Source organism: Biomphalaria glabrata, chromosome 6, assembly GCF_947242115.1.
Source record: "Biomphalaria glabrata chromosome 6, xgBioGlab47.1, whole genome shotgun sequence".
NCBI lineage: Eukaryota > Metazoa > Mollusca > Gastropoda > Planorbidae > Biomphalaria > Biomphalaria glabrata.
In genome coordinates, this window is record NC_074716.1 from 49,614,464 (window position 1) to 49,638,933 (window position 24,470).

General features: G+C 39.8%; 1 protein-coding gene across 2 annotated transcripts in view; it reads left to right on the plus strand.

The window, feature by feature from the left end:
- Positions 1–1,479: 1,479 nt before the first annotated feature.
- LOC106073671 (organic cation transporter protein-like) overlaps positions 1,480–24,470 on the plus strand; it is a 32,201-nt gene continuing 9,210 nt past the window's right edge. Inside the window, exons 1-11 of one of the 2 annotated variants that reach the window (XM_056033377.1) lie at positions 1,480–1,620; positions 7,520–7,674; positions 11,968–12,195; positions 13,802–13,874; positions 14,502–14,605; positions 16,078–16,232; positions 16,545–16,713; positions 17,659–17,877; positions 19,191–19,417; positions 20,817–21,169; positions 21,815–21,960. In XM_056033377.1, coding sequence (XP_055889352.1) covers positions 7,532–7,674; positions 11,968–12,195; positions 13,802–13,874; positions 14,502–14,605; positions 16,078–16,232; positions 16,545–16,713; positions 17,659–17,877; positions 19,191–19,417; positions 20,817–21,169; positions 21,815–21,960 — 1,817 coding nt within the window. In that variant the 5' untranslated portion in view covers positions 1,480–1,620; positions 7,520–7,531. The remainder of the gene's footprint in view (positions 1,621–7,519; positions 7,675–11,967; positions 12,196–13,801; positions 13,875–14,501; positions 14,606–16,077; positions 16,233–16,544; positions 16,714–17,658; positions 17,878–19,190; positions 19,418–20,816; positions 21,170–21,814; positions 21,961–24,470) is intronic. The other variant, XM_056033378.1, reaches the window with a different exon arrangement.

Sequence of the window (24,470 nt, forward strand, 5' to 3'; positions counted from 1 at the left end):
TCATTGAACCCCTTCGCGCCATGGATGCTACGCCACTGGTTCTAATCCTGGTGAGACTGCGTTTTTTTTTAATTTCAGGATCTTTAGCCATTGGTCACGGAAACAGATTCTTTACATCACCTGCCCTATAGACAGCATTATCTGAAAAGGGTCCTGCACTTACAAGTTACGAGAACGAATAGTTTGTTGATAAAGGGACATTATCCTTTGTATTTGGATATATGTATGTATATTTGCCAGAACGTTTCGTTACCTCCCTTTCTTAGTGTAATGCTTTACTGTATAATCCATATCAAATAGTTTCGAAAGGATACATAAAGTACTAGTCGACCGTAAGTCTAACTCTGTGGCATTTTACGTCTCGAGAGACGATCTTTTCCCTTTGCAACTTCTTGTGTGACTAAAGAGGCTAATCCTTGATACACAGCTGCGATCGCAGGTTGGGCATATGTAATCACCAGACGCCGTTGCATTTTCACCCATTTTTCTGCTTCTGTTGTGTATGACATCTGCAATCTGTGACCCTTCCTTTATGCTCTCTCTCCATGTGGATCTATCCAGTGCCACCTCTTCCCAGCTGCCAGTGTCGATTTTGAAGAGCTTCATGTCACGTTTGCATACATCCGTATAACGTAAAAGTGGGCGACCAGCGGCTCTCCTGCCTTCTATTAGATCGCCATACAGAATGTCTTGTGGAAGTCGACCTACTGGCATTCTACGAGCTTGGCCAAGCCAGCCAAGGCGTCTGCTGCTGATAACAGCGCGGATGTCCTGGCACCCTGCTCTTCGTAGCACTTTCTCATTGGTTATCTTATCTTGCCACCTTATTTTAAAGATCCGTCTTAGGCATCGGAGGTGGAAGACATTCAGCTTTTGTTCTTGCCATGAGTAGGTTGACCATGTTTCACTTCCGTACAGCAAGGTGCTCAACACACAGGTCCGGTAGACTGGGGTTTTAGTACTGTTAGTCAGCAATATGTTGTCCCAGACTCTTTTCTGCAACCATGACATGGTGGCCATTGCCTTGGCTATCCTGTTGGTAATGTCTTTATCCAGTAGAGTGTTGTTGGATATGATGGAGCCAAGGTGACAAAAGTGATCAACAATTTCTAGTGGTTGGCCATTAATGCTTAATTAATCTAGATCTAAAAATTAAATGATATGTTACATAAGTTAGGGTTGAAAAAAAAAATCCCATTTCTTATACCTACTTTACAAAACAACGCCTTGTTTCAACTTTTAAAAAAATGTTCACGATATTTTTTGTAGTGTTAAAAAATCTCCATGCCCAGTCTAGATATAATATATTTGAGTCTATGGAAACAATGTTTAAAATGTGGAGAATTGTGTCCCTTTGAATAACTCTTTAATATTTTTCTACTTAACATTCTTATCAATTAGTGCTCAAGTTTTTCTAATAGAAAGTAGCAGATAAGAAAAGAAAAACATACATTTGCAACAGATGTGTGCTGACTTTAGGTCTGTGTTCACTATTTAGTACCACATGCGTGCTATGCAGTGCCTAGTGTACGGTGTGATGTGTTAACACTGCGTCTTGAAAATAAGATTTAAATTTGTATTTCCCCTCAGACAACTAAAATTCACCCATAAAGAAGACGGGTAAGAAATGCTAGTAAATGCATTTGCTTATGTGTTATGTATAGTTTTATTGAATTTGATACACTAATAAAAATTTTCATTTTATCATTCAATAAGCAACTATTGGCCAAAAGTAATTATTCTCGTAAAACTTTTGTTACCGTATCTTATAAATTACAGACGTAAATTCTTAGCAGAAGATAATTAAGTCATTCTTGTTGGCCCGCTTTCAGTCGTAGGTTGTCCGCTTTAAAACCCTATTATGAAGAATCATCATTGATGTTATGATTCACATCAGTATCTAGAGTTTACCTCATTGTCAAAAGTGATTTCCTTCCATGATGAGATTGGTTTTTATTTTTGAATCTAAGAACATACTATATATCGAAAGGGGTCTATATAGTTCGTCCATCGTGGTTCGATGATGACCACTTTTGTCATCCAAGGGGGCTGAGGGCTTTGCACTGGGGTTTTGTGCCTTCTCATGTGGCTGGTGAGACCTATGTGAGCCCGGAATGTTCGGCTGCACACTGGGTAGATTATTCCAGCTGGAGCTAGTGTCATTAACCTTGTTTTTTTTTCTGTGACGCTTTTCTTCTGCCAGTGCTGTTTTCTTGTCCTCAGTAATTAGTGCGCCAGTTTTCACATCACGGCGCCATGGTTCTCTGTCATGTGCGTCTGTCTCCAAGGTGGCTGGGTCAATGCTGAAGGCTTTCAGAGAAGCTCTGTGGGTGTCCCTAAAGCATTTTCTTTGTCCACCTTGTGAGCGCTTTCCTCCCCTTAATGGAGTCGTTTAGGGATGAGGCGATCTTCAATGGACCTCATTCACCAATCGTAAACAGTACTGAGATATGTCTAATATGAGCCTGTTGAATTCAGTACTGAGATATGTCTAATATGAGCCTGTTGAAGTCATCACTGTGATGTCTAATATGAGCCTGTTGAATTCACCACTGTGATATGTCTAATATGAGCCTGTTGAATTCACCACTGAGATATGTCTAATATGGGCCTGTTGAATTCACCACTGATATATGTCTAATATGGGCCTGTTGAATTCAATACTGAGATATGTCTAATATGAGCCTGTTGAATTCATCACTGTGATGTCTAATATGAGCCTGTTGAATTCATCACTGTGATGTCTAATATGAGCCTGTTGAATTCATCACTGTGATATGTCTAATATGAGCCTGTTGAATTCATCACTGTGATATGTCTAATATGAGCCTGTTGAATTCACCACTGTGATATGTCTAATATGAGCCTGTTGAATTCACCACTGATATATGTCTAATATGAGTCTTTTAAAAATTACCACTGAGATATGTCTAATATGAGCCTGTTAAATATTTCTTATTCTATACGCTAGAACAAATCCGTGCGAGTACTTCTTCTTCCCTTGTACCATTAGAGAATGGAATGGGTTGCCTGAATTAGCAAGAAAAAAAAAACAACGACATTTCTTCTTCTTCTTCATCGTTCTCATTGTTATGTTGGAGTGTTCATATGACTAGACCAATACATGAGATGAACTGCGCAGTGGTTTCCAAATCAGGGAGCTCTCCATATAGTTTTCTTTCTATTGGGGTGATTTGGGGCCAATGTCTTATACGGGCCTCTTGGTAGAGAGAGCAGTTTTGGAGGACGTGGTCGGCATTTTCTGGTGATACTCCACATGGGCAGATTTCACTGGTTCCAATTTTGAGCTTCCGGAACATGTGTTGTCGCATTCTGTTGTGTCCGGTCCTGAGTCGAAAGATTAGACGCTGGTCTTGTCGGGATAGCTTATAGTAAGCATCATCTTTCTTGTGATTTGGATGGGAGCTCGTCCATTTCTCATTTATTTTATCTACAATTAATTTCTTCATTTCTTCTGGATAGAGAGCAGAGTTTACTTGTGAGTTTGTTCTCCCACTCTTGGCGAGTGTGTCAGCCTTCTCATTTCCTGCTAGTTGTATGTGAGCTGGTATCCATTGAATGACAGTTTTTTTGCTGTTGTGGTTGAGCTTTGTGAGTGCTGTTCTGAGGTTTTTAATATAAGGGGAATCAGAGTTTTGCAGGCTTTGGAGGGTTGTTTTTGCGTCTGTTAGAAAGACAATCTGACTGTGAGGGGAACTTGGATGATTTGCTAGCATGGTAGCAGCTAGTGCTAGTGCTTCCCTTTCTGCTCTGTGACTGTCAGAGAGCTCTCCAGTTGCAAAGGATTTTTCTAGTTTTCCTCCATCTGGCCATTCGATAAGTATTCCAGCTCCTCCATTTGTGGTGGCTTTATGGGATGAGCCATCCGTGTAAACTCTGATCCACTGATTGCTAGGGTAATTGGTATGTAGAAAACAGTTCACTATTTCCTTGAGCTCTGTTGGTCTGTAATCAGATTTTCTTTTTATGTTTTCAATATGGTCCCTTATAGTAGGAAGAGGGCTTTCGTCCCAGGGTGGAGATTCATTATAGTGTATCGAGGATTCCAGAGTAATTTTTTCAAGTTGGTGTTTCTTTTTTAGGTTTAGAGATTCCTGTATGAAATTGGTCCTTTTGAGACGGTTTTTTGTGCCAGTTTTGTGGATTTTTGTTCTGAGTGGGTGCCTCTCCAAGGTTTCCAATTTTGTGAATTGGGAAAGGATTTTTATTTCTCTTCTTTCATCCAGAGAGATCAGGGCAGCGGTTTCCTCCATAGCTCTTATGGGTGTTGTTTTGATTGCTCCTGTCATTATCCTTAGACCAATATTTTGAACCTTGTCTATTTTTCTAAGGTTGGTTTGGGCTGCTGAGCCCCATGCTGTGGCACCATATTCTAGTACAGGTCTTACATAACTGGTATAGGTCTTTTTCAGGATGTTGTGATTTGCTCCCCAATCTGTGCCAGCTAATTTTTTCAAGAGGGATAGTCTCTGGATGCCTTTACTCTGTGTTTTATCTATTTGGTTTTTCCAGGTTAGTCTCGGGTCATAGGTGACTCCAAGATAAGTAGGGCTGTCATTTTTTTCTAAAGCTTCCTTATCTAATGTTAATTTTATTGTTTGTTGTTTTGTTGACAGTGAGAATATGGTATATGTTGTCTTTTTTGTGTTAATGGACATGCCCCAGTCTTTGGACCAATTATTGAGTTTATCAAGAGCATCTTGTAATCGAAATTTCGATGTTCCTACATATTCTTCTGTGCTAATTAAGGCAAGGTCATCTGCATACATGCTGCTCTTAACTTTTTTGGGTAGGTTTTGATTTAGATCGTTTATGAATATTAGGAAAAGTGTTGGGGATAGGACTCCTCCTTGGGGGACACCATTTTTTATACCCACTGTGTGGCTTCTTTGTCCTTGCATGCAAACTAAGGCTTTTCTATTATTTAGGTATTCCTTTATCCAGTTGTACATTCTGTGGGATATGTGATGCTGGATTAGCTTGAGCAAGAGACCTTGTTCCCAGACTTTGTCAAATGCTTTTTCTAAGTCAACCCACACAATTGTTGTTGGTTTCTTTTCTTGAAAGCCGTCTTCTATTTCTTGTGTGATGAAGGCAATTTGATCTTCTGTTGATCTGCCTTTTCTAAAGCCAGCCTGGGCTTCAGTGAGTAGGTTATTTGACTCAAGGATCCATGTCAGCCTTCTGTTTATCACTCTTTCCATCAGTTTGCAGGTACAGCTAGTGAGGCTGATGGGACGGTAGCTATCCAGTTTATTTCTTGGCTTGCCGTGCTTTAGTATAGGGATCATAATGGCTTTTTTCCAGATGTTTGGAATTCTGCCAGATTTCCAGCTAGCATTGAATAATTGTAGCAGTTTTCTTTTGGCTTGAGGACCCAAGTGAAGAAGCATGTCATTTGATATTTTGTCTGGGCCCGGGGCTTGTTTTGGTTTGAGGGCTTTTAGGGATTCATCTAGTTCCTTCATTTTAAGATTAGTGGTCATTCCCAAGGAGTAAGCTGGATTGTTTTCTTTAAATTTATCCTGGATTTCTGAGTTTACATCTTTATTTCTACTTTCATTAATTTGTATTTGTCCTACGCTTTGGAAAAACTTAATGAATTCATTTGCTGCTTCTTGGCCTTTCAGGGGTTTGTTGTCCTTTTCTATTACTATAGGAGTTGTTCTGTTTTCTTCCTGGTTGAGACATTTGGCTATACGCCAGAGTTTGTGGCCATCTCTATCTACGTTTAGTTGTTCTGTTTTTTCATGCCAACTTTTCCTCATGGCGGAAAGGTAATTTTTCCTGAAAACTGCGTTAGCTGCTTTTAGATTTATGTTATTTTCTATACAAGGGTTATTTTCTACTGTGTTTCTGGCTTCAATAGTGGCATTGTGGAGTTGTTGAAGGTGATCAGACCAGTTGGGGATATAATCTTTTCTTGCTCCTCTAGGAATTGATTCCTTAGCTGCTAGGAGTATTGCTTTGGAGAAAGCTGAGAATGACTTATTAACCTGATTTGTTTTGCAGTTTATTGAAGTTGTATATAGGTCTGTGAGCTTTGAGAATAGGTGCCAGTTGGCTTTTTTGTAGTTCCATCTGGGGATGGTGGAGTTTTCTGATATTTTGAAGGAGGTATCGATACTGATCAATATGGGTCTGTGGTCGCTGGTGGCTAGCTGGTCTGCAACTTCTCTAGTGCACTTTTTGGATAAGTTGTCTGTTGCAAAGGCTAGATCTGGAGTGGTTGATGTTAGCCAGGCTCTTGAAAAAAAGGTTGGTTTGTCCTCAGGTTTATTTAGCAAGATAAGTCTGTTCTCTGCTTGCCATTCTTCAATTTCTTCTCCCCTGGCATTTAGGTTTGGGTATCCCCAGCTCTGAGAGTGACTATTCATATCTCCTAAGATTAGACAGTCTTCTTGGTCAGGTATTTGAATGTGGTCAATCTCTATTTCCTTGTCTGGTGGGAAGTAGCAGTTAAATAGATTAATATTTCCATCAGGGAGAATTAGCTTAGTTCCCATTATTTCTGATTCTGAGGAGTTGGGCATAATTATGTCTGTGGTAGGGATATCATTTTTAATGAGGGTGAGGATTCCTCCTTTGGGTCTGATTTCTCTATCTTGTCTGATGCAGGTGTAGCCTCTAATGGAGAAACGAAGATTACTGTTCAAATGAGTTTCTTGGATGCAAGCTACATCAATTTCTTTCTCATGCAGAAATATTTTTAGAGCTTCTTTTTTCTTTTGGATGCCCTCTGCGTTCCATTGTAAGATTTTTAGACTTTTGGTCTTGGAGTGTTGGCCAGTAGTATTTACTTTCTTGTCCCTGCTCCTGGCTCCACAGGCAGAGATAGAAGAACCACCAGCTCGCTTGTGTGGGCTCCTTCGAGGCGGAGAGCCCGGCCCCCTACCTGCGCGGCGGGATTCCACAGGCAGGACGCCACATCTATTAGAATCGTTACTGAACTCCAACATAGATGAGGTTGCGTGTCAATGTGTTATGCGCCAGGAGGCCCATTGACTCCGACTTCAGCCTGCTTTTCTTTCTGGGTGTGCTCCCATAGCCTTTGATCAACCAAGATCATCTGCAAGGCAGCAGGTGTTTATTTTCGGAGTTTTCTCTCCTAGATGAACTGCTATCCCTAGCTAACGGGTTTCATCTACCCGGGTTTAGAGTTAGAGCGCCCTATACTCGCTTTTTGCAATCATTTCCCTGGATTTCTGAGATGTTTTTAGTAAATATTCTAACCACTGGAATACTTCACCTCATCCTCCATGACTGCAAACCAGTTGGTCCGCGGCTGTTTATTTGCTATTCACAGCTAACCCTTATATCTAAGGGTCTTTCCCCTATCCGCCACCTGGGGACGCGCTTGGTAGAAGGTGGTAGCTCCCCCAAGAAACAACGACAGAATTTGAGGTTTCTTTTAGGCCGAAAAAAAAAAGGGTTATTTAGTCATTATAAACATTTAGAACTACTTACGGTTATTGAAATCTGCCTTTTTCTTTCAAAGTGATTCGCAGCCATGAGGTTTGATGACGTGTTTGATCACCTCGGAGACTTCGGACCTTATCAGAGGCGTCAGTACTTCATGCTGGGGATGGTGATATTTTCATGTGGGGTTCAGGTCATGATGACCGTGTTTACACTAGACCTTCCCAACCACAGGTCAGGCATTCTATCAATCATTATGTTTACGCTGGTTAGATTATCCCAAACACGGCTCAGACACTTTGACAATAATCGTGTTTACACTAGACCTTCCCAATCACAGGTCAGACATTCTATCAATCATAGTTCTTACAATAGACCTTCCCAATCACAGGTCAGACATTCTATCAATCATTGTGCTTACAATAGACCTTCCCAATCACAGGTCAGACATTCTATCAATCATTGTGCTTACAATAGAGCTTCCCAATCACAGGTCAGACATTCTATCAATCATAGTTCTTACAATAGACCTTCCCAATCACAGGTCAGACATTCTATCAATCATTGTGCTTACAATAGACCTTCCCAATCACAGGTCAGACATTCTATCAATCATTGTGCTTACAATAGAGCTTCCCAATCACAGGTCAGACATTCTATCAATCATAGTTCTTACAATAGACCTTCCCAATCACAGGTCAGACATTCTATCAATCATTGTGCTTACAATAGACCTTCCCAATCACAGGTCAGACATTCTATCAATCATTGTGCTTACAATAGACCATCCCAATCACAGGTCAGACATTCTATCAATCATTGTGTTTACACTAGAGCTTCCCAATCAAAGGTCAGACATTGTACCAATTATTGACTGAGTCAATGAAGATAACTGAAGCTAAACTCAAAAGTGATTAAATATTTTTGTTTAAGCATCTCCGGTTTTTAAAGATAAAGACCTAAATATGTGATTCAGATGTGATAACTTTCTAGTGATTCTCATATTAAATTCTTGTATTATATTCTTATATTTGTACATGCACATGTCTTCTAATGGATGCTGATTGTGTATTTCGCATCAAGCTTCGATGAATTTAGGGCTCGGTGGCTGAGTGGTAAAACGCTTGGCCTCCAAACCACGGGATCCATGGTTCGAATCTAAGTAAAGACTTGTATTTTTTTATTATTTCAACCCTTTTAGGGCGCCTTGAGTCCACCCATGTCTAATATATTAGTTGGAGAAAGTAAAACGGTAGGGCATTGTGCTTGCCACATGACACCCTCGTTAACCGTCGGCCATAGAAACAGATGACCTTTACGTCATCTGCCCCTATACAAAGTGATACTTTTACTTACTTTAGTTCGATGAATAATGTTATGAGACAGTGATCTTCTATTTACAAAGATCACAATAGTATTGTGAGGTAAGTAGCTTAGACAGATTGAAGATGAAGCCAACGCTTATTTCCAGTAACTGGATGGCGTGTCTAGAGTTACCTGTCCATTGATTGCTTTGTCATTATATTCATGCTATCACTTTGAAGTCCTAATCCCAACCTATTTGGCTTTCTATATCTTTGCTACACTAGCCTAGCTGAATATAGTCATGTCAATATAAATGTCGCGTATTTTACTGCCATCAATATCGTTATTCTAACTTTTGTTACCGTATCTTATAAATTACAGACGTACCTTGTTAACAGGAGATAATTACGTAATAACGTCCTAATTATTTGTTATATGACAAATTCCTTTATGTTTAAACAGTACGGGGAAAAAGTTTTTTTTTTATCTCCCTTATACACACACGTTCTCAAGTGACGCAGTTTCGTGAGTCATGAAGCTATTCCGGCTAAACTTAACTGCTTACAGAGTTCTCTATACTATATGTGGCCATCTGCACTTTTGCTAGTAAGAGTTAACTAGTCTTTCTTTTTCAAAGCGTTTTAAAACAGGTAAGTCTCATTTACATCAGTTTAACGACTACGGTTCATATCGTGGATCACTTTTTCCCTGTGAGTGTAGAGCCCTATTCTGTAGAGACATATCAGTTCACATACAATTCAGGTGAAGGTGGCATTTGGTTTGGTGGTAGAGGAAACAGCCATTTTTTCATTTGACTAACTTTTCTTCCAGATCTGAGGGTCATTACATTTTCGTTCTTCGTAGCTTTAGATCTGAGGTCATTACATTTTCGTTCTTCGTAGCGTTAGATCTGAGGTCATTACATTTTCGTTCTTCTTAGCTTTAGATCTGAGGGTCATTACATTTTCATTCTTCGTAGCTTTAGATCTGAGGGTCATTACATTTTCATTCTTCGAAGCTTTAGATCTGAGGGTCATTACATTTTCGTTCTTCGTAGCTTTCTTAGTCACCAACTCTCTCCATGTAGTACGGTCTAGTGTATTTATGTCTTTCCAGTAATCAAAATCAATGCTCTCTGTTTTAAGGTTTCATTGGATTACATCTACGTATCGGAGGTATGTGTGTGTGTGGGGGGGGATATTTTTTCTACAAGCCAGTCGCAAGAGGCACATAGATGATGACTTTGAGAATTTCTTCATCTTTCAGCTAATGACTTAGACACATGACAGCGCGCAAAATATTTTAAAGGGAAACTCCGATGGATTTGATAATTTTTTATATAATATGTGTTTTGATTTACAGATAATGAATATATTATTCTTTTTTTTTAAATTTGTAATAATAGCTTAGTAATTGATGTTTTTCTGACGTAATTTTCCTGCGCATCCAAAACGATCAGACTTTCACCGGGTTTCTATGTGACGTCACACAAACCTATTAATTTAATCTATTGACTTACTGTATAATGGAAAACCATACAGTAAAGTTTACATTCTCGTAAAAGAAATATATCTTCGTCTATGCAGTTAGATCTAGGATCTTGAAAGCAAAGAAAAAAAAGCGTGTTAAAGTAGATTTACATGCTTGACTAATCACGGCAGTGTGTATTTTCTCGCCTGACCACACAGCACACAACAACGCCATCTCTTGGTTGTCTTGTCATGACTGACTACACGTAGTCTCGACTAACCTTACACTAACCAGTTTGTTCGAATCAGTCAGACACACAATCTATTTATTTTTTAGGACAGAGAGAGGCTTAGATGAAAATGTTACTTTTTTTTCTCGAGTTAGTTATCCTATTGCTTTTAGATCTATCCATATAAATGTATATATAACTGTAACATAGCTCTGGACTAGGCCGTCACTTAGCCTAACAGCCTAACAGCTACTGTAAAAAATGAAGCGATACGATTGGTTAAATTTAGTTTCCTATTCAGTATTGTTGAGGGAAGTGACGTATGCCTAACCTAAAAACAAAATCACAAAAAAAAAAAAAAAAAACTGTTTTAGGAAATGTAAAGAATTTACAGTCTAATTTATTAAATATAAATGTTTCTAAGCATTTAAATAAAAAATGGTAAAATGTTTACTATTACAACTTTCAACGCAGAATTTAAATATCGGTGTTTCCCTATTAAACTTATTTATTCAGCTCTTAACTGAATACGTGCGGGAATTTCCACAAACGGGTGTTCCAAATAGACAAAATTTAAATTTAAAATTATACTTTTGAAAATCATAACGGTTGCCAGTCGGCTAGTATTTTTCTTCCAAATGTATACACAAAGTGTACAATTTCTAGGACAATAAGTAAAGCCTTGTCCACCTATTTTGAGTAGAACTCTTCCCTAGTGCTATTAGAGCATGGAATGGGTTGCCTGAGCTAGCCAGGAGAACCAGTGACTTGGCAGAATTTAAGTCATTGGTTAATATACATGACTAAATGCATGACGCGTAGGACGTAATCATCTTCTTTTTTGAAGTAACGTCTGTATTATATAAGAAGATAACTCCTGTATTATCTTCTATTCAATCACTTCAATTCAGCGACCTCGTGTACTACTACCCCGGGCCACCCCGTGACGCTTGTTAGATAGCTAGTTTAGTTAGTTGGGTTGCACACTTTATTAGACTGACTTTTATTAATCAGTTACTGCTAGACTCTTGAGGGGATAACATCTTTATTAGTGACAGACTAGACTGTGTCCATTTTGTAATAAAAGTTTGTTTGAAGTTCACCTTGAGTCAACTTGGTCATTGAGTCTGTGTTCCTGTTAGTACCTCTATATTTGTGACGGTGTGCATGATTTCAAGAACTCGCGATTGAAATACATCAAACAAGGTACGCACGCAGTTAGTCTAATTAAGCATCTTCTAGAATTACTTCAGCTACATTTGATATACACATGCATCCGTTACACGCTGTACTGTCAGGCCACTCTCCCCACAATACATAACGAAGTCGCAGAGGTTCTGTTTCATTGTCTTTGCCGATATTTGCGGCGATGCGTCATAGACACATTTGTGGCAAATCAATGTGGCACCCTGACCGAAACAGAAAAAGTTTCGGAACCACAACTTATTTTTTTCTTCTCTTTTTTGCTAGCGCTACAGTCATCTCATCTGTATGCAATAATGTGCAATTGTTTCTTACTCTAGGTGTGCGCTGCCTGGTGTACAAAATGATACTTATCAAATTCAAAGCTCCTCCCACGATCAGCTAGTTCAAGACTACATTCCTTTAGTGTCACGTGCCCAGTCCATCCCAGCGTACTCTCAATGCTTTCTCTACGGTGATTGGCTGAGCTCTGCGTATAATGGCGGCAATTATTCAAACGAGGTCGATACACGCCATCTGGTGGACAAGAATGACAGAAGTAACTCTAGGTACGTAAACAATGGATACTTTAACGTCAGTACCTGGTTGAGAGAGAGAGAGAGAGAGAGTCTGAGATATTTTGTACATAATCTCTCTCAAAATGAGGTTTACAATAAATACAAACAATGAAGTAGTGATTAATAATTATAAATGACCATTATCATTGGCGTCACTAGGGGGGTACAGGTGATTGCGGTCCGCACCGGGTGACACCCATATTGGGCTGACACACAAGTTGAAACAAAAATAAATCTTGGCAAAAGCAGACACATAAAAAAATCTCTAGATATCTACCCAAACATGACTCGACACATATTCTGTAGTACTGTTAATCTACATCTTTGCATTTTATATTAGTCCTTACTGTATTTTCCTTTGTTTGGTACAAATGATTGAAACATTTCCGTACGTGCTTACAAGGGGGATGCGGTTGTATTTGCATTACAGTTATTTCATATTTTAGTAATAATCTGGTAATAAGACATTATTAAAAAAAAATTAAGAAATTAAATAATTAATTTAAGTGACGTCACTTAATCTTCCAAGTAGAACCTTTCTACGTTAGCAGCAAGATTGATTCAAAAAGGTTCTTTTAAAGAAAATAGTTTAATGCGTCTTCACCAACGCGATTCTATCATTCACATCCTTTTTACGACAGAACGGACCAATTTCTCCAAGCCAACCTGCTATCATAGTAATTAGTTTTTTTGTGGGTTTTTTTTTTTTTTTGCATGCTTATAATTTTAATAAACTGACATTATAAATTGGATTTTATAAAAGAATAGACACGCATTTTACATTTGTGCAACAATCAATGAAATTACGTAATCGGCTACTGTATTGGTTCAAAAGAAAGAACAAACTAATGATAGTGTTTAATGGGAAATGTTTGGAGAAAGTGGGGGGGGGGTGATACCATGTGCTTACCGAATCGGTGACACCGACCCTAGTGACGCCACTGACTATTAAGCGTGGTCGAGAGGCTAAATGCGCTTGAACCTGGGTTGGCTTGGCTACCTTGAAGGGGGCTCGAGGTTCGACACCCGACTCGGGCAGAGTTGCGTTTACTGAGCGCCTAAAGGCAGCACGGAAAACCAACTCCTAGATACCCCCTCCCCCTCACTGGTCCACAAATGAGATTGGACCAAAGCGCTCTGAGCATGCTATAAGCATGAAAGTAGCGCTATATAAAAGCTATAAATATATATATATAACCTCAATATTGTGTAGAGACGAAAGCTGAGCTGGTTTTGTCTTACTGTAAGACATGACTCGCTGTCAAAAGTCATTCTTCAAGGTACAGTGGAGGGAGCACGAATAATGGGTAGTCTAAAGAAAAGCTGGCTGGATAAGATAAGAATGAACCGGCCTCTCTCTGGATATCCTACTAAGAACAGCTGCTGACCGGGAAAAGTGAAGGGAATTGGGTTACGTGAAATGTCACAGCACCACTACGACGAACGTCAAGGGACAGACGAGATATGAGATGAAGAAGTGTGTTTGTAGGTGATGAATTTGAGGGCCAGAAATATTTGTTACTAGTTAGTGGTATAGGTTTGTAGGTATTATAAGTTATAATATATGTTTGATCTAATACTCTTGTTTTATTCACAGCCAACGCAACCAAGTTGCATGTTCCAGCTGGGTGTATGATACAAGTGATCTGAGCTCAACAATAGCTACACAGGTAATATTTCACAGAGCTTATATCAAATCACTCGTCTGTCTGGGGCACATTTTGAACACGTTATTTCTCCCACTTCCCATTCTCGGATCAAGTTGAAACTTTGCGCAATTATTCATTATCCCTACCAAAACATGAATCAATTAAAAAAATAATAATTAATTAGTGTTAATCAATACCTTTTGTTTGATTTATAAAAAGGGAAATAACTATTACAAGATTGATATATATTGCTGTTATTGTGCAGTTCTGCCCCTTATAAACGTTTGTTTTTTATATATTTTTTTCTATCTTTAACTTGAATCTCTTTTCGTTCTAACACAACTCTTCTCTCCAGTACACCACACACACACGCACTTTTTTTTTCTAATTCTAATTTGAAATTCTTTTTTTTTTTTAATAATTTTTTTTTTTTGACTTTTACAATAGCCTACTTACTCTACCAACAATATCTGATAAGTTGCTCAGACAGACTGCCCTTCTTATAACCAACATGCAGTAATTACTCAACGGTCAACAATTATGCAAAAGTTGTTTTAGCCAGATTGTTTGCTGTTTTCTCAACAAAGGACACTACCGACTGAGCCAACACTTCCTCTTGAAACTTGTTATTCTAATTTTCTTTTTAAGATGAATTTTGTCTGTGGTGACACACTGCTTAAATCTCACGCCATCATGACCATGATGGTCGGTCAGGTGATTGGCTGCCTCATTCTTGGACCTTTAGCAGACGTGTAAGTCCTTTGGACGTGTGTATGTGTGTTTTGTGTCACTATTTAAACATACAAAAGCCAGCCTCTGATATTAAACAGCCGAAGTCTCAAACAGTTGTATATATTGTAATATTATCGGATATTTCGATACTAGACTTACATTTAGATCGTTGTTATGGAATGTATGTGTGTTTCCTAGGTGATATAGAAAGGGAGTATTTATTGTTAATTGTAGAGAGGGAGCATAAATTTAATGTTTGTAGAATGATGCGTAATAGGCGGCTAATTTCGAAAGCATGTGTTAAGTACGGCAGACGAGTCCAGGAGGCCAGAATGACATGCTTTTGCAGTTAGATTTTGCTTAAAATACCATTTTATATTATTATGAAGATCTACTAGGCCTAGTATGCCTGCATTTATTTATTCCTTATATTCGGGTTCTGACTTTGGTAAACGTGTTTTGTCTAAGGATTTGTCCCGAGACGTTTCACACAACGATCGGTCCCCACTTACGAGGCGATTGCACGTATCGTAAAAGAGTTCTCTGTTGGTGACCTGATCTCGTACACAATAAAGGTGTCTTTATTTACTGAGTAGCCTTCATAAACTGCACTACCTCAGACTCCAACTAGCTATTAAAAATATATATGCGGAAAATCAAAACTTCCGCTGATCCTTTTTTTTTAAATATTTATTTCTCCCTCTGAGTAAAACCAACTATGATACCATGGCCTCTTTCATTCACGAAATGAGAGTCGGAGCGATGTCGCCAACACTGCAGTTTCCCCCATCTCCGCGAAGCTGATGTCTGCATAGGGACAGCAGGTTCCGATACAGTTTGGGATCAGTGGCGTTGCAGTTTCTGCCCGGGTGTTATTAACGTCTCGGGGTTTCCCCCATTGAAACAAAAATTAGTGAGGTATAAAGAAAGGAGGCGCGGTGGCTGAGCGGTAAAGCGTTTGGCTTCCGAGCGGGGCTCCCGAGATCGAATCCTAGTGAAGACTGGGATTTTGAATTCCGGGATCTTTGGGCGCCTCTGAGTCTACCCAGCTCTAATGGGTACCTGACATTAGGTGGGGAATAGTAAAGGCGGTTGGTCATTGTGCTGGCCACATGACACCCTTGTTAACCGTGAGCTACAGAAACAGATGACCTTTACATCATCTGCCCTATAGATCGCAAGTTCTGAAAGGGAACATTTTTTTCTGATAAAGAAAAGAGTATGGGGCACAACTGCTGACCATGTCGCCTATTCGCACATTCTGATTTTAGATGAGAAATAAGAGGAAGAGACTAAGATTTTGTTGTTGTTTTTTTTTCCTTAACTCACTTGTGACGGTAATTGTGAGGCTTAATTGTTGACACAATAATCCGCGGTTTGAATCTCTAGTTTTGTTCTTCCTCAGTTTCTTCAAAGACAATTATTGAACAGACAAACAAGCAGACAAATTCATTAATTATGTGTTGTTTTCATTGTCCCCCTCAAAATTCAGTGTTGGACGCAAGAGGTCCATGATGATAGCTCTATCATTACATCTACTGGCCAGCGTGTTGACCACATGGGCGTTTAATATCTACATGCTCGGGGCTCTTTTTTTACTGAATGGCTTGGCTATGGCAGCAGCATACTGTGCTTCGTTCACTTTAGGTAATTTTTTTTTTTTTTTTTTTTTTTTTTAGGAAACCTCAGCTTTTTAGCTTTTGACTACAGTTGTCTAGCTTAGTACATCCTAGGAATCCTTGGGCTTTTGCCTCTTTTCTTTGCCTCTTTTTTGGGCGTTGCCTCTTTTTTGGGCTCTTGCCTCTTTATTGGGCTTCTTTTTTTCACTTTAGGTAATGTGACTTAGTATGTATGTGTATGTGTCAATGTATAAAGAAAATTAATTCACCGTTATTCATGCATATACGTTTTAATATTTAACTGGTATTGAACATTTTGAATACTAAATATTTTTTTTAGCAATGGAGCTGATTGGTCCAAAATATCGTCACGTGACAGGCGTTTCCGCCACCATGTTTTGGTCTGCTGGGATGTTGTGGTTATGCCTCTTGGCTTACTTTCTGCGAGACTGGCAGCATTTGCAGTTGGCAGCTTCCTGTCCCATAATCCTGTTTTCTGGGTACTTTTGGTGAGTCTTTATATACATGCCCTGACCTGAAAGTCATTCTCTATGGACGACTCGCGATGAACACATAAAAAAACTGGTCTCCCCCCCCCCACCTCAGATAAGTGATCGAGTGGGACTTTTAAGCAGTGGACATCGATGTTGACTACTGCGAAGACCTAGCCTTAGACCGCCCTATGTGGAGAGAGATGGTGACAAAGATAGCTATGGACAACGAAAGAGTCATGAGCTCAGCCTTTGAAGAAAAGCGAGCCAAACAATAAAAGGCTGGCTCCTCTACCACCCAAGCAAATATAACATTAAATCTTCGTTGTATGTGGATAGGAATGTCTCTCCAGAATATGGCTATACGAGATGAATCATAGTTGTTTTGCTATTGAAGGGGGCCAATGAATACATGTATATTTATGTTTGAGCACTGGAGATTTTTTAATATCTGCGCTTTACGTATTTATTCAAAAGTGATTTATAAACATATTTTTATAAAATAAAAAAAAAACAAAAAACAAATCAACAACAGTAACACATACCATATACCCATATTCTCTTACTAAAGTTTTCCTTTAAATTTAAAACAATACTTTTTTCTGCAAAATAATCCTCAAAATGTAATTATTAATATATCATAATTCTATTATGAAATCTGACCTATGTTTTTACAAATCTTCGTCTTTCTGGTACACATTTTGTACATTTTATTTCTCTCACTTCCCATTCTCAGATCAAGTTGAATCTTTACACAATCATTCATTGTCCCTAACAAAACATAAATCAATTTAAAAAAAAATAGCCATTTTATTCATTAATTAGTGGAAATTAAATATTTGTATCTGATATACAAAAGGAAAATAAATCTTACAGTATTGTAAATGTGAATTTTTTTTCCGAAATAAAAGCTGCATTTTATTTTTAGTATTTATTTTATTTTGCTTCTTGATTATTCAACAGCCTAGTACCTGAATCAGCAAGGTGGCTTATACGAAAAGGCCGTAACTCAGAAGCAAAATCTATAATCAGAAAGGCAGCGAAAATAAACGAAAGAAAACTTCCAAGTTTTGTATTTACAGATGAAACAACAGAGGAGCCTACGATCAAATCGGAATCCATCTTGTCACTTTTAAAATGTCCGACTCTACTAATCAGGGCCTTAATAGTTTTTTTAAATTGGTAAGTAAGGAAAGGTAACCCTTTCATAATATAATCTTTGGGAGCGAATGGTGTAGGCGGAAGAGTTATCTGTTCCTATGGTCAATAGCAGGGGCGGACTGGGTGTCAAAATCGGCCTGGGCATTTCTATACAATCCTGCCCACAAATTGGATGCCACATAGCTATCAAGGTCATGGCGGCCCGTGGCTGAGTGGTTAAATGCTTCTGAAATTAAGGTCCTGGATTCGAATCTCGGTGATAAAATTTGATTTTGAATTTCGAGATTTTTAGGTCGCCCCTGATTCAATCCAACTCTAACGGGTACCTGACTTTAGTTGAGGAAAGTAAAGATTTGTAGTCGGTGTGCTGGCCACATGACACCCTGCTCGTTAACCATTTTCACGTTTAAGTTTCTTGTTTAGTATGGATAATGAATTGACGTCTACTAGAAGCACTATATAGGGATGAATGGTGTTAACGAAAATGCTTTAGATTAGTATTAGACTTTAAAGTGTAATTTATATTTTTTTTATATCACGACGCTCAAAGTGTTGCTTTTAAAGAGAATATTATAAATCTTAAAACAATTTACTGGCATTCACGTGGCCCTTTCGTTGGCCCTACCGGCCCAATTGGGTACCGGCCCACCGGGCCCGAATGCCCATATAGCCAGTCCGCCCCTGGTCAATAGGTAAGGACAGGTGTCATGTAGCCGGCAAGTGCTACAATAGAGTTGAAAAGAACCTAAGCTATTTGAGATATGTGGTCCTTTATCAATCCATATAAGTCAGTGCTAAATACTTCATGGAGGCCCTAAGCTATACCGTATGTTGCTTATAGGTAACTCGGCCCTGAGTCAGCAAAAAAAAACAAAAAAACAACTAACAGCCTTTACTACTCTAACCCAACTTATGTCAGGTACCCTTTAGAGTTGAGTGGTCTCAGAAGCGTCCTTAAATCCATACTATTACAGGATTTGAACTCTAGACCCAAGCGCTATACCACCACGCCCTCACAACTCTTTAAATATAAATGTATGAAATCAGGGATAATAATTATTGCTTGTATATAGCGCTACTTTCATGCTTCTAGCAGTGGGGGAGGGGGTATCTGGGAATAGGTTTTAATGGTTAGTAAACACAAATCTGCTAGAGTCGGGTGTCGAACCTCGAGACCCCTACATAGGTAGCCAAGACAGGCAAGTTCAAGCATACTTAGCCTCTCGACCACGCTTCCCAGACAAATTAGCATACAATTAAATTACTAAAAGTAAAAAAAAGGTTAAATATCTATCTTGATGAAAACTAGGACCAATATGTCGTCCATGTTGCAGGTTAGTCTGTAGCCTAACTTACTATGGGCTCGGTCTCAACGTTGGCCAACTGTCCGGAAACATCTACTTGAACTTTTGTCTCACTGCCGTGTTTGAGATCGCTGCCACACTTGTGATAGTCTTCGCCATGGGAAAGTTCGGCCGAAAGAGTCTCTACTGCTCTCTTCTGTTACTCGGCTCAGTCTCCTGCATACTTACTCTGTTTCCTGTCTTGTATGGAGATGAAAGTAAGTAGGTCAATCCATTAAAGTAGGTCATTTTAGCAAAGTAGGTCATTTTTAGCAAAGTAGGACAATCCATAAAAGTAGGTCATTTAGCAAAGTAGGTCCTTTTTAGCAAAGTGGGTCAATCCATAAAAGTAGGTCATTGTAGCAAAGTAGGTCATTTTAGCAAAGTAGGTCATTTTTAGCAAAGTATGACAATCCATAAAAGTAGGTCATTTTAGCAAAGTATGTCATTTTTAGCAAAGTAGGACAATCCATAAAAGTAGGTCAATTTAGCAAAGCTGGTCAATTCGTTCTTCTTCTTCTAGACAGCTTTTTGCTGCTGAGCTGTCAGCTCTTTTGCAGCTAGTGCTGTTCTCTTCAGTTGTCCAGCACTGCCGTACAGAGTGTTGGTTATGTTGGGCTGAAATGTTAGTAGGGTCAATATATTAATGTAAAAGTAAAGTTCCCCTTTCAGACCTTGTGGTCTATAGGGCAGATGATGTAAAGGCCATCTGTGACCTACGGTTAACGAGGGGGGTCATGTGGCCAACACAACGACCAACCGCCTTTACTTTTCCCCAACTAATGTCAGAGCTGGGTGGACTCAGAGGCGCCCTAAGATCACGAAACGAAAATCCCTGTCTTCACCGGGATTCGAACCCGGGACCTTCGGTTCGGGAGTCAAGAGCTTTACCGCTCAGCCACCGCGCCTATTAAAGTAGGCCACTTTATCCAAAGTAAGACAATCAATTAAAGTAGGTCAATCTATTAGAATAGGTCAATCACACGGAGTAGGTCAACCTAGTGGTTTCATTTTTTTAAATTTCTTAGTTATAGCTTTAAAATGTTTTAACAGCATCTAAAATTTCTATATTTTATTATAATATTAATCTTAAACAATGTTTAAAAATATATTTCTTTCCACTAGCTTTGTCTAGATCTAGATGCTCATATGTAGCAGTTTCTAGTTAATAGATAACTATTACGTACCTTTATACAAAATCATAAGACTATAAGGTGAATCTGTGTCATTTTTGTAGGCCTATTTAGCTAAAGTTGTAGTGATTTTGTAGTATGGCTGGTTTTCTTAAATAGCTGGTGTTGAAATGGTTTTCTAATATGGCTAAAGGTGTAGTGGTTTCTGGCTGGAGTTAAAGTGGTTTTCAATTTGGCTGGAGTTCTGATTTTGTAATGTGGCTATAATTGTAGTGGTATTTTAGTGAATGAAATTATTTATGCAGTATTCTGTATCAGTGTCTATCACAAATAATTTAATCGCATTAAATAGTTCCTAAATATTCTCTACTACACTATCATCAATCATATCAGAATCTGTTTAAACTGTTTATCGACAACTTTCTCCTTGCTGAGGACTAACATTGGTGTATAGAGATCTACGACATACTTGTTTATTTCTTAGGTTTGAAGTGGACTGTGTCCATGCTGGCTATGATTGGAAAATTTGGCGTGTCTGGTTCTTTTGCTATCATCTGGATGTTTACATCGGAGCTCTTCCCTACCTCCTTCAGAGCGGGAGTCACTGGAATCAGTTCTGCGTGTGCCAGGATAGGTGCTGTCATAGCGTCCTACATAGCTAATTTGGTAAGTGTTCTGTGTGCCAGGATAGGTGCTGTCATAGCGTCCTACATAGCTAATTTGGTAAGTGTTCTGTGTGCCTGTATAGGTGCTGTCATAGCGTCCTATATAGCTAATTTGGTAAGTGTTCTGTGTGCCAGGATAGGTGCTGTCATAGCGTCCTATATAGCTAATTTGGTAAGTGTTCTGTGTGCCAGGATAGGTGCTGTCATAGCGTCCTACATAGCTAATTTGGTAAGTGTTCTGTGTGCCTGTATAGGTGCTGTCATAGCGTCCTATATAGCTAATTTGGTAAGTGTTCTGTGTGCCAGGATAGGTCCAATATAGCTAATTTAGTAAGTGTTCTTCGCACCTGCACCTTTCGATAATAAATTTGTATTGATAGTGGATACAATCTATGAAACGATAGACTTGGTAAGAATTGTATGGTCTTGACTACTGGACTAAACATGCATGTTTATTTGTATTTTCTGGACTATAGTATTAGTGGGCATTTCTCTCCTATATTTTGAGCACTCTGATGAAAAAAAAAGCTGAATATTCAACCTTGATAGGTCTCATTGATAATTCTAAGCCATGTGGTGCTATTAGAGCATGGAATGGGTTGCCTGAGCCAGCCAGGAAAACCAGTGAATTGGAAGAATTTAAGTCATTGGTTAATTTGCATGACTAAATGACACGTAGGACGTAATAATCTTCGTTTTTGAAGTAACGTCTGTATTATATAAAAATATATAAGATGTATTAGTTGTCTCCCGTTAGCTAAATCAATTTGAGTGTACCACAATAGTTTTTTTTAAATGTGTTATCTCCCTTTGACAGGGTGCTGGTGGAGACGTGGGCATTATTCTGCCTCAGCTGGTATTTGGTACGTGTGGACTTGTAGCCGCTGCCCTCGCGCTTTTCCTGCCTGAGACGCAAGAACAACAACTCCCGGACTCTATGGAGGATGCTATGAAATTTTCCACGTAAATTTTTCATTTTTTAATTCCTACTACATGTATTAGCTCCCTTGCACTCTCTTTAAGGGTGGAAGAGAAAACTTAAGACAATTTTAGGTGAATGGATGTCTGAATCCGTTCTGATTCGATCCGTATCCTTTTGATTCGACCTGATTCGATCCGTATCCTTTTGATTCGACCTGATTCGATCCGTATCCTTTTGATTCGACCTGATTCGATCCGTATCCTTTTGATTCGACCTGATTCGATCCGTATCCTTTTGATTCGACCTGATTCAACCGTATCCTTTTGATTCGACCTGATTCGATCCGTATCCTTTTGATTCGATCTGATTCGATCCGTATCTTTTTTATTCGATCTGATTCGATCCGTATCTTTTTTATTCGATCTGATTCGATCCGTATCTTTTTTATTCGATCTGATTCGATCCGTATCTTTTTTATTCGATCTGATTCGATCCGTATCCTTTTGATTCAATCTGATTCGATCAAATCCATATCAGTTCCGATCCAATCCAACCCAATGCGGATCTTATACGACCTGATCAGATCCAAACCGAATGAAATATCATCTTCTTTTTTTGAAGTAACGTCTTGATTATATAAGAAATAATAATATTTTAATTTATAGAGCTCTGTTAACAAACAAAATGTAGGCTCAAGGCGCTGTGTTAACATTACAAAGATAAACACTAGAGCTATAAAGAAAAACTAATTTGAAAAGGTTTTAAACAGGTAGGACTTAATGTTCTTCTTGAATGTACTGTAGCCGGTTGTCCGCGGCGTTCCAGTACCACCTCATCGTGGTCGCCGCGTGAACACTCCGCTCTTTGGGAGTGGCCAAGGGTACTGGTTGCTTGCCGCTGATGAATGAGCAGCCGGCAAGTGTAAAAGGAACTCAAAGGGGTTATGTCCAGCCCCCCCCCCTGTGGGGCCCCGGGGCAACGGTGAGTAAGAGACCTAACGGGATCTCCGAAAAGCGGATAGCGCTGGACACCAACTCGAGGGTTGGTCGGGTTCTCCTGGGGCTCGGCTGATTCGCGGGTCTCACCTTGGGCAAAGACTGGACTGACTGGCGCGGCCTTAGCGGGCTGCGTCGGGCGGACCGGTCGGCGTCCACGAGCTAGGCTCTAACTAGCCCGTTCCCTGGCGCGCTAGTGGAGGAATCCGCCGCGACCAATGGCGACTCTGACACTGGGAATATCGAGAAACGCGTGCCACCCCACTCCTGCCTTGCAGGAAACTTATATGCCAATCTGTGGCAGTGATTGCTTGGGCAGGTCTCTGCCTTGCCCTTAGTGGCGACATAAGTATAGGCCATGCACGCTGCTGCATTAGAGCAGTAACTAAGGCCGCCAACGGCCTTAACCATACAACCATGATTGACACAGACACAGTAAAAAGCGGGCACGAGCAGACCCTAACAGGCTCCGTGCGCCGGGTAGTGGGCGTCAGGCCTGGACACGAAAAGTCAGCTACTAGTCGCCCCGCGACCTCGATGAGGGGGAATTTGTCAGGTCGTGAAAAGTTAGCTAAAATTCCTCCACTTAAGTCCTCTTCTCAACGAACACTGCATTCGTACCTCCATCGGAGGTCCGATTCGAATAAGGTTGATGGAAGTCTGCCACAACCTCCTGCGGACCTAGATACACCGCAGGCAAATATGACTGGAAGCGAAATAGTGACGGGAGCCTCCGGCCCCCAAACAACCCAAAATGACACTAGTGGGATCCAACCCACTAAAGGGACTAAGCCCATAAACACAAGGTCCCTCCTGATCTTACAAATTAACATCTGCGGGGTCATCCCAAAGGTGTAAGAGCTCTCAAAACTCCTCCACGAGAGGGCAATAGACGTGGCTTTACTACAAGAGACACTAACTGGCAAACGCAATGCCAGTATCACCGGTTATACTGCATTTAAGTGCAAATGCACAGACTGCCGGGGGCTCATCACGTATGTACGCAACAATCTGGTTGCAACACAAGTCCCCGGTCCACGAGTGCATGGGCGTACCGACGCCATCACCCTCGAGATACATAAATTAGGGCGCAAACTCACGGTAACTAATCTGTACAACCCCCCCCAAGCATGAAATTAGTCTCGAATATGACTGTACTAATATCAATACTCACAACGTCATCGCAGGAGACTTTAATGCTAAGTCTCAGCAGTGGGGCTATGACTCAACTGACTCATCGGGACATAAAATTCATGAACTGCTAAATAATTCTAATTTGTTCTGTCTGCAAAATAAACATACTCCCCCAACTCTATACCATACCGGAAATGGCAGCCAATCTAGACCAGACCTTACTTTAATCACAGCTAATCTAGAATCACATACTCAGTTTCAAGTCCTAGATGACATTGGAAGTGACCATAGACCCATATTAGTCACTATTGCCCTCTCAGAGGCCAGTGGTGTAACCCCAAAAGCCCCGCGTAGATGGAGTTACACCAAGGCGAACTGGCCAGCCTACGAGGCAGCAGTCAACTCTGCCCTTATGAATATTG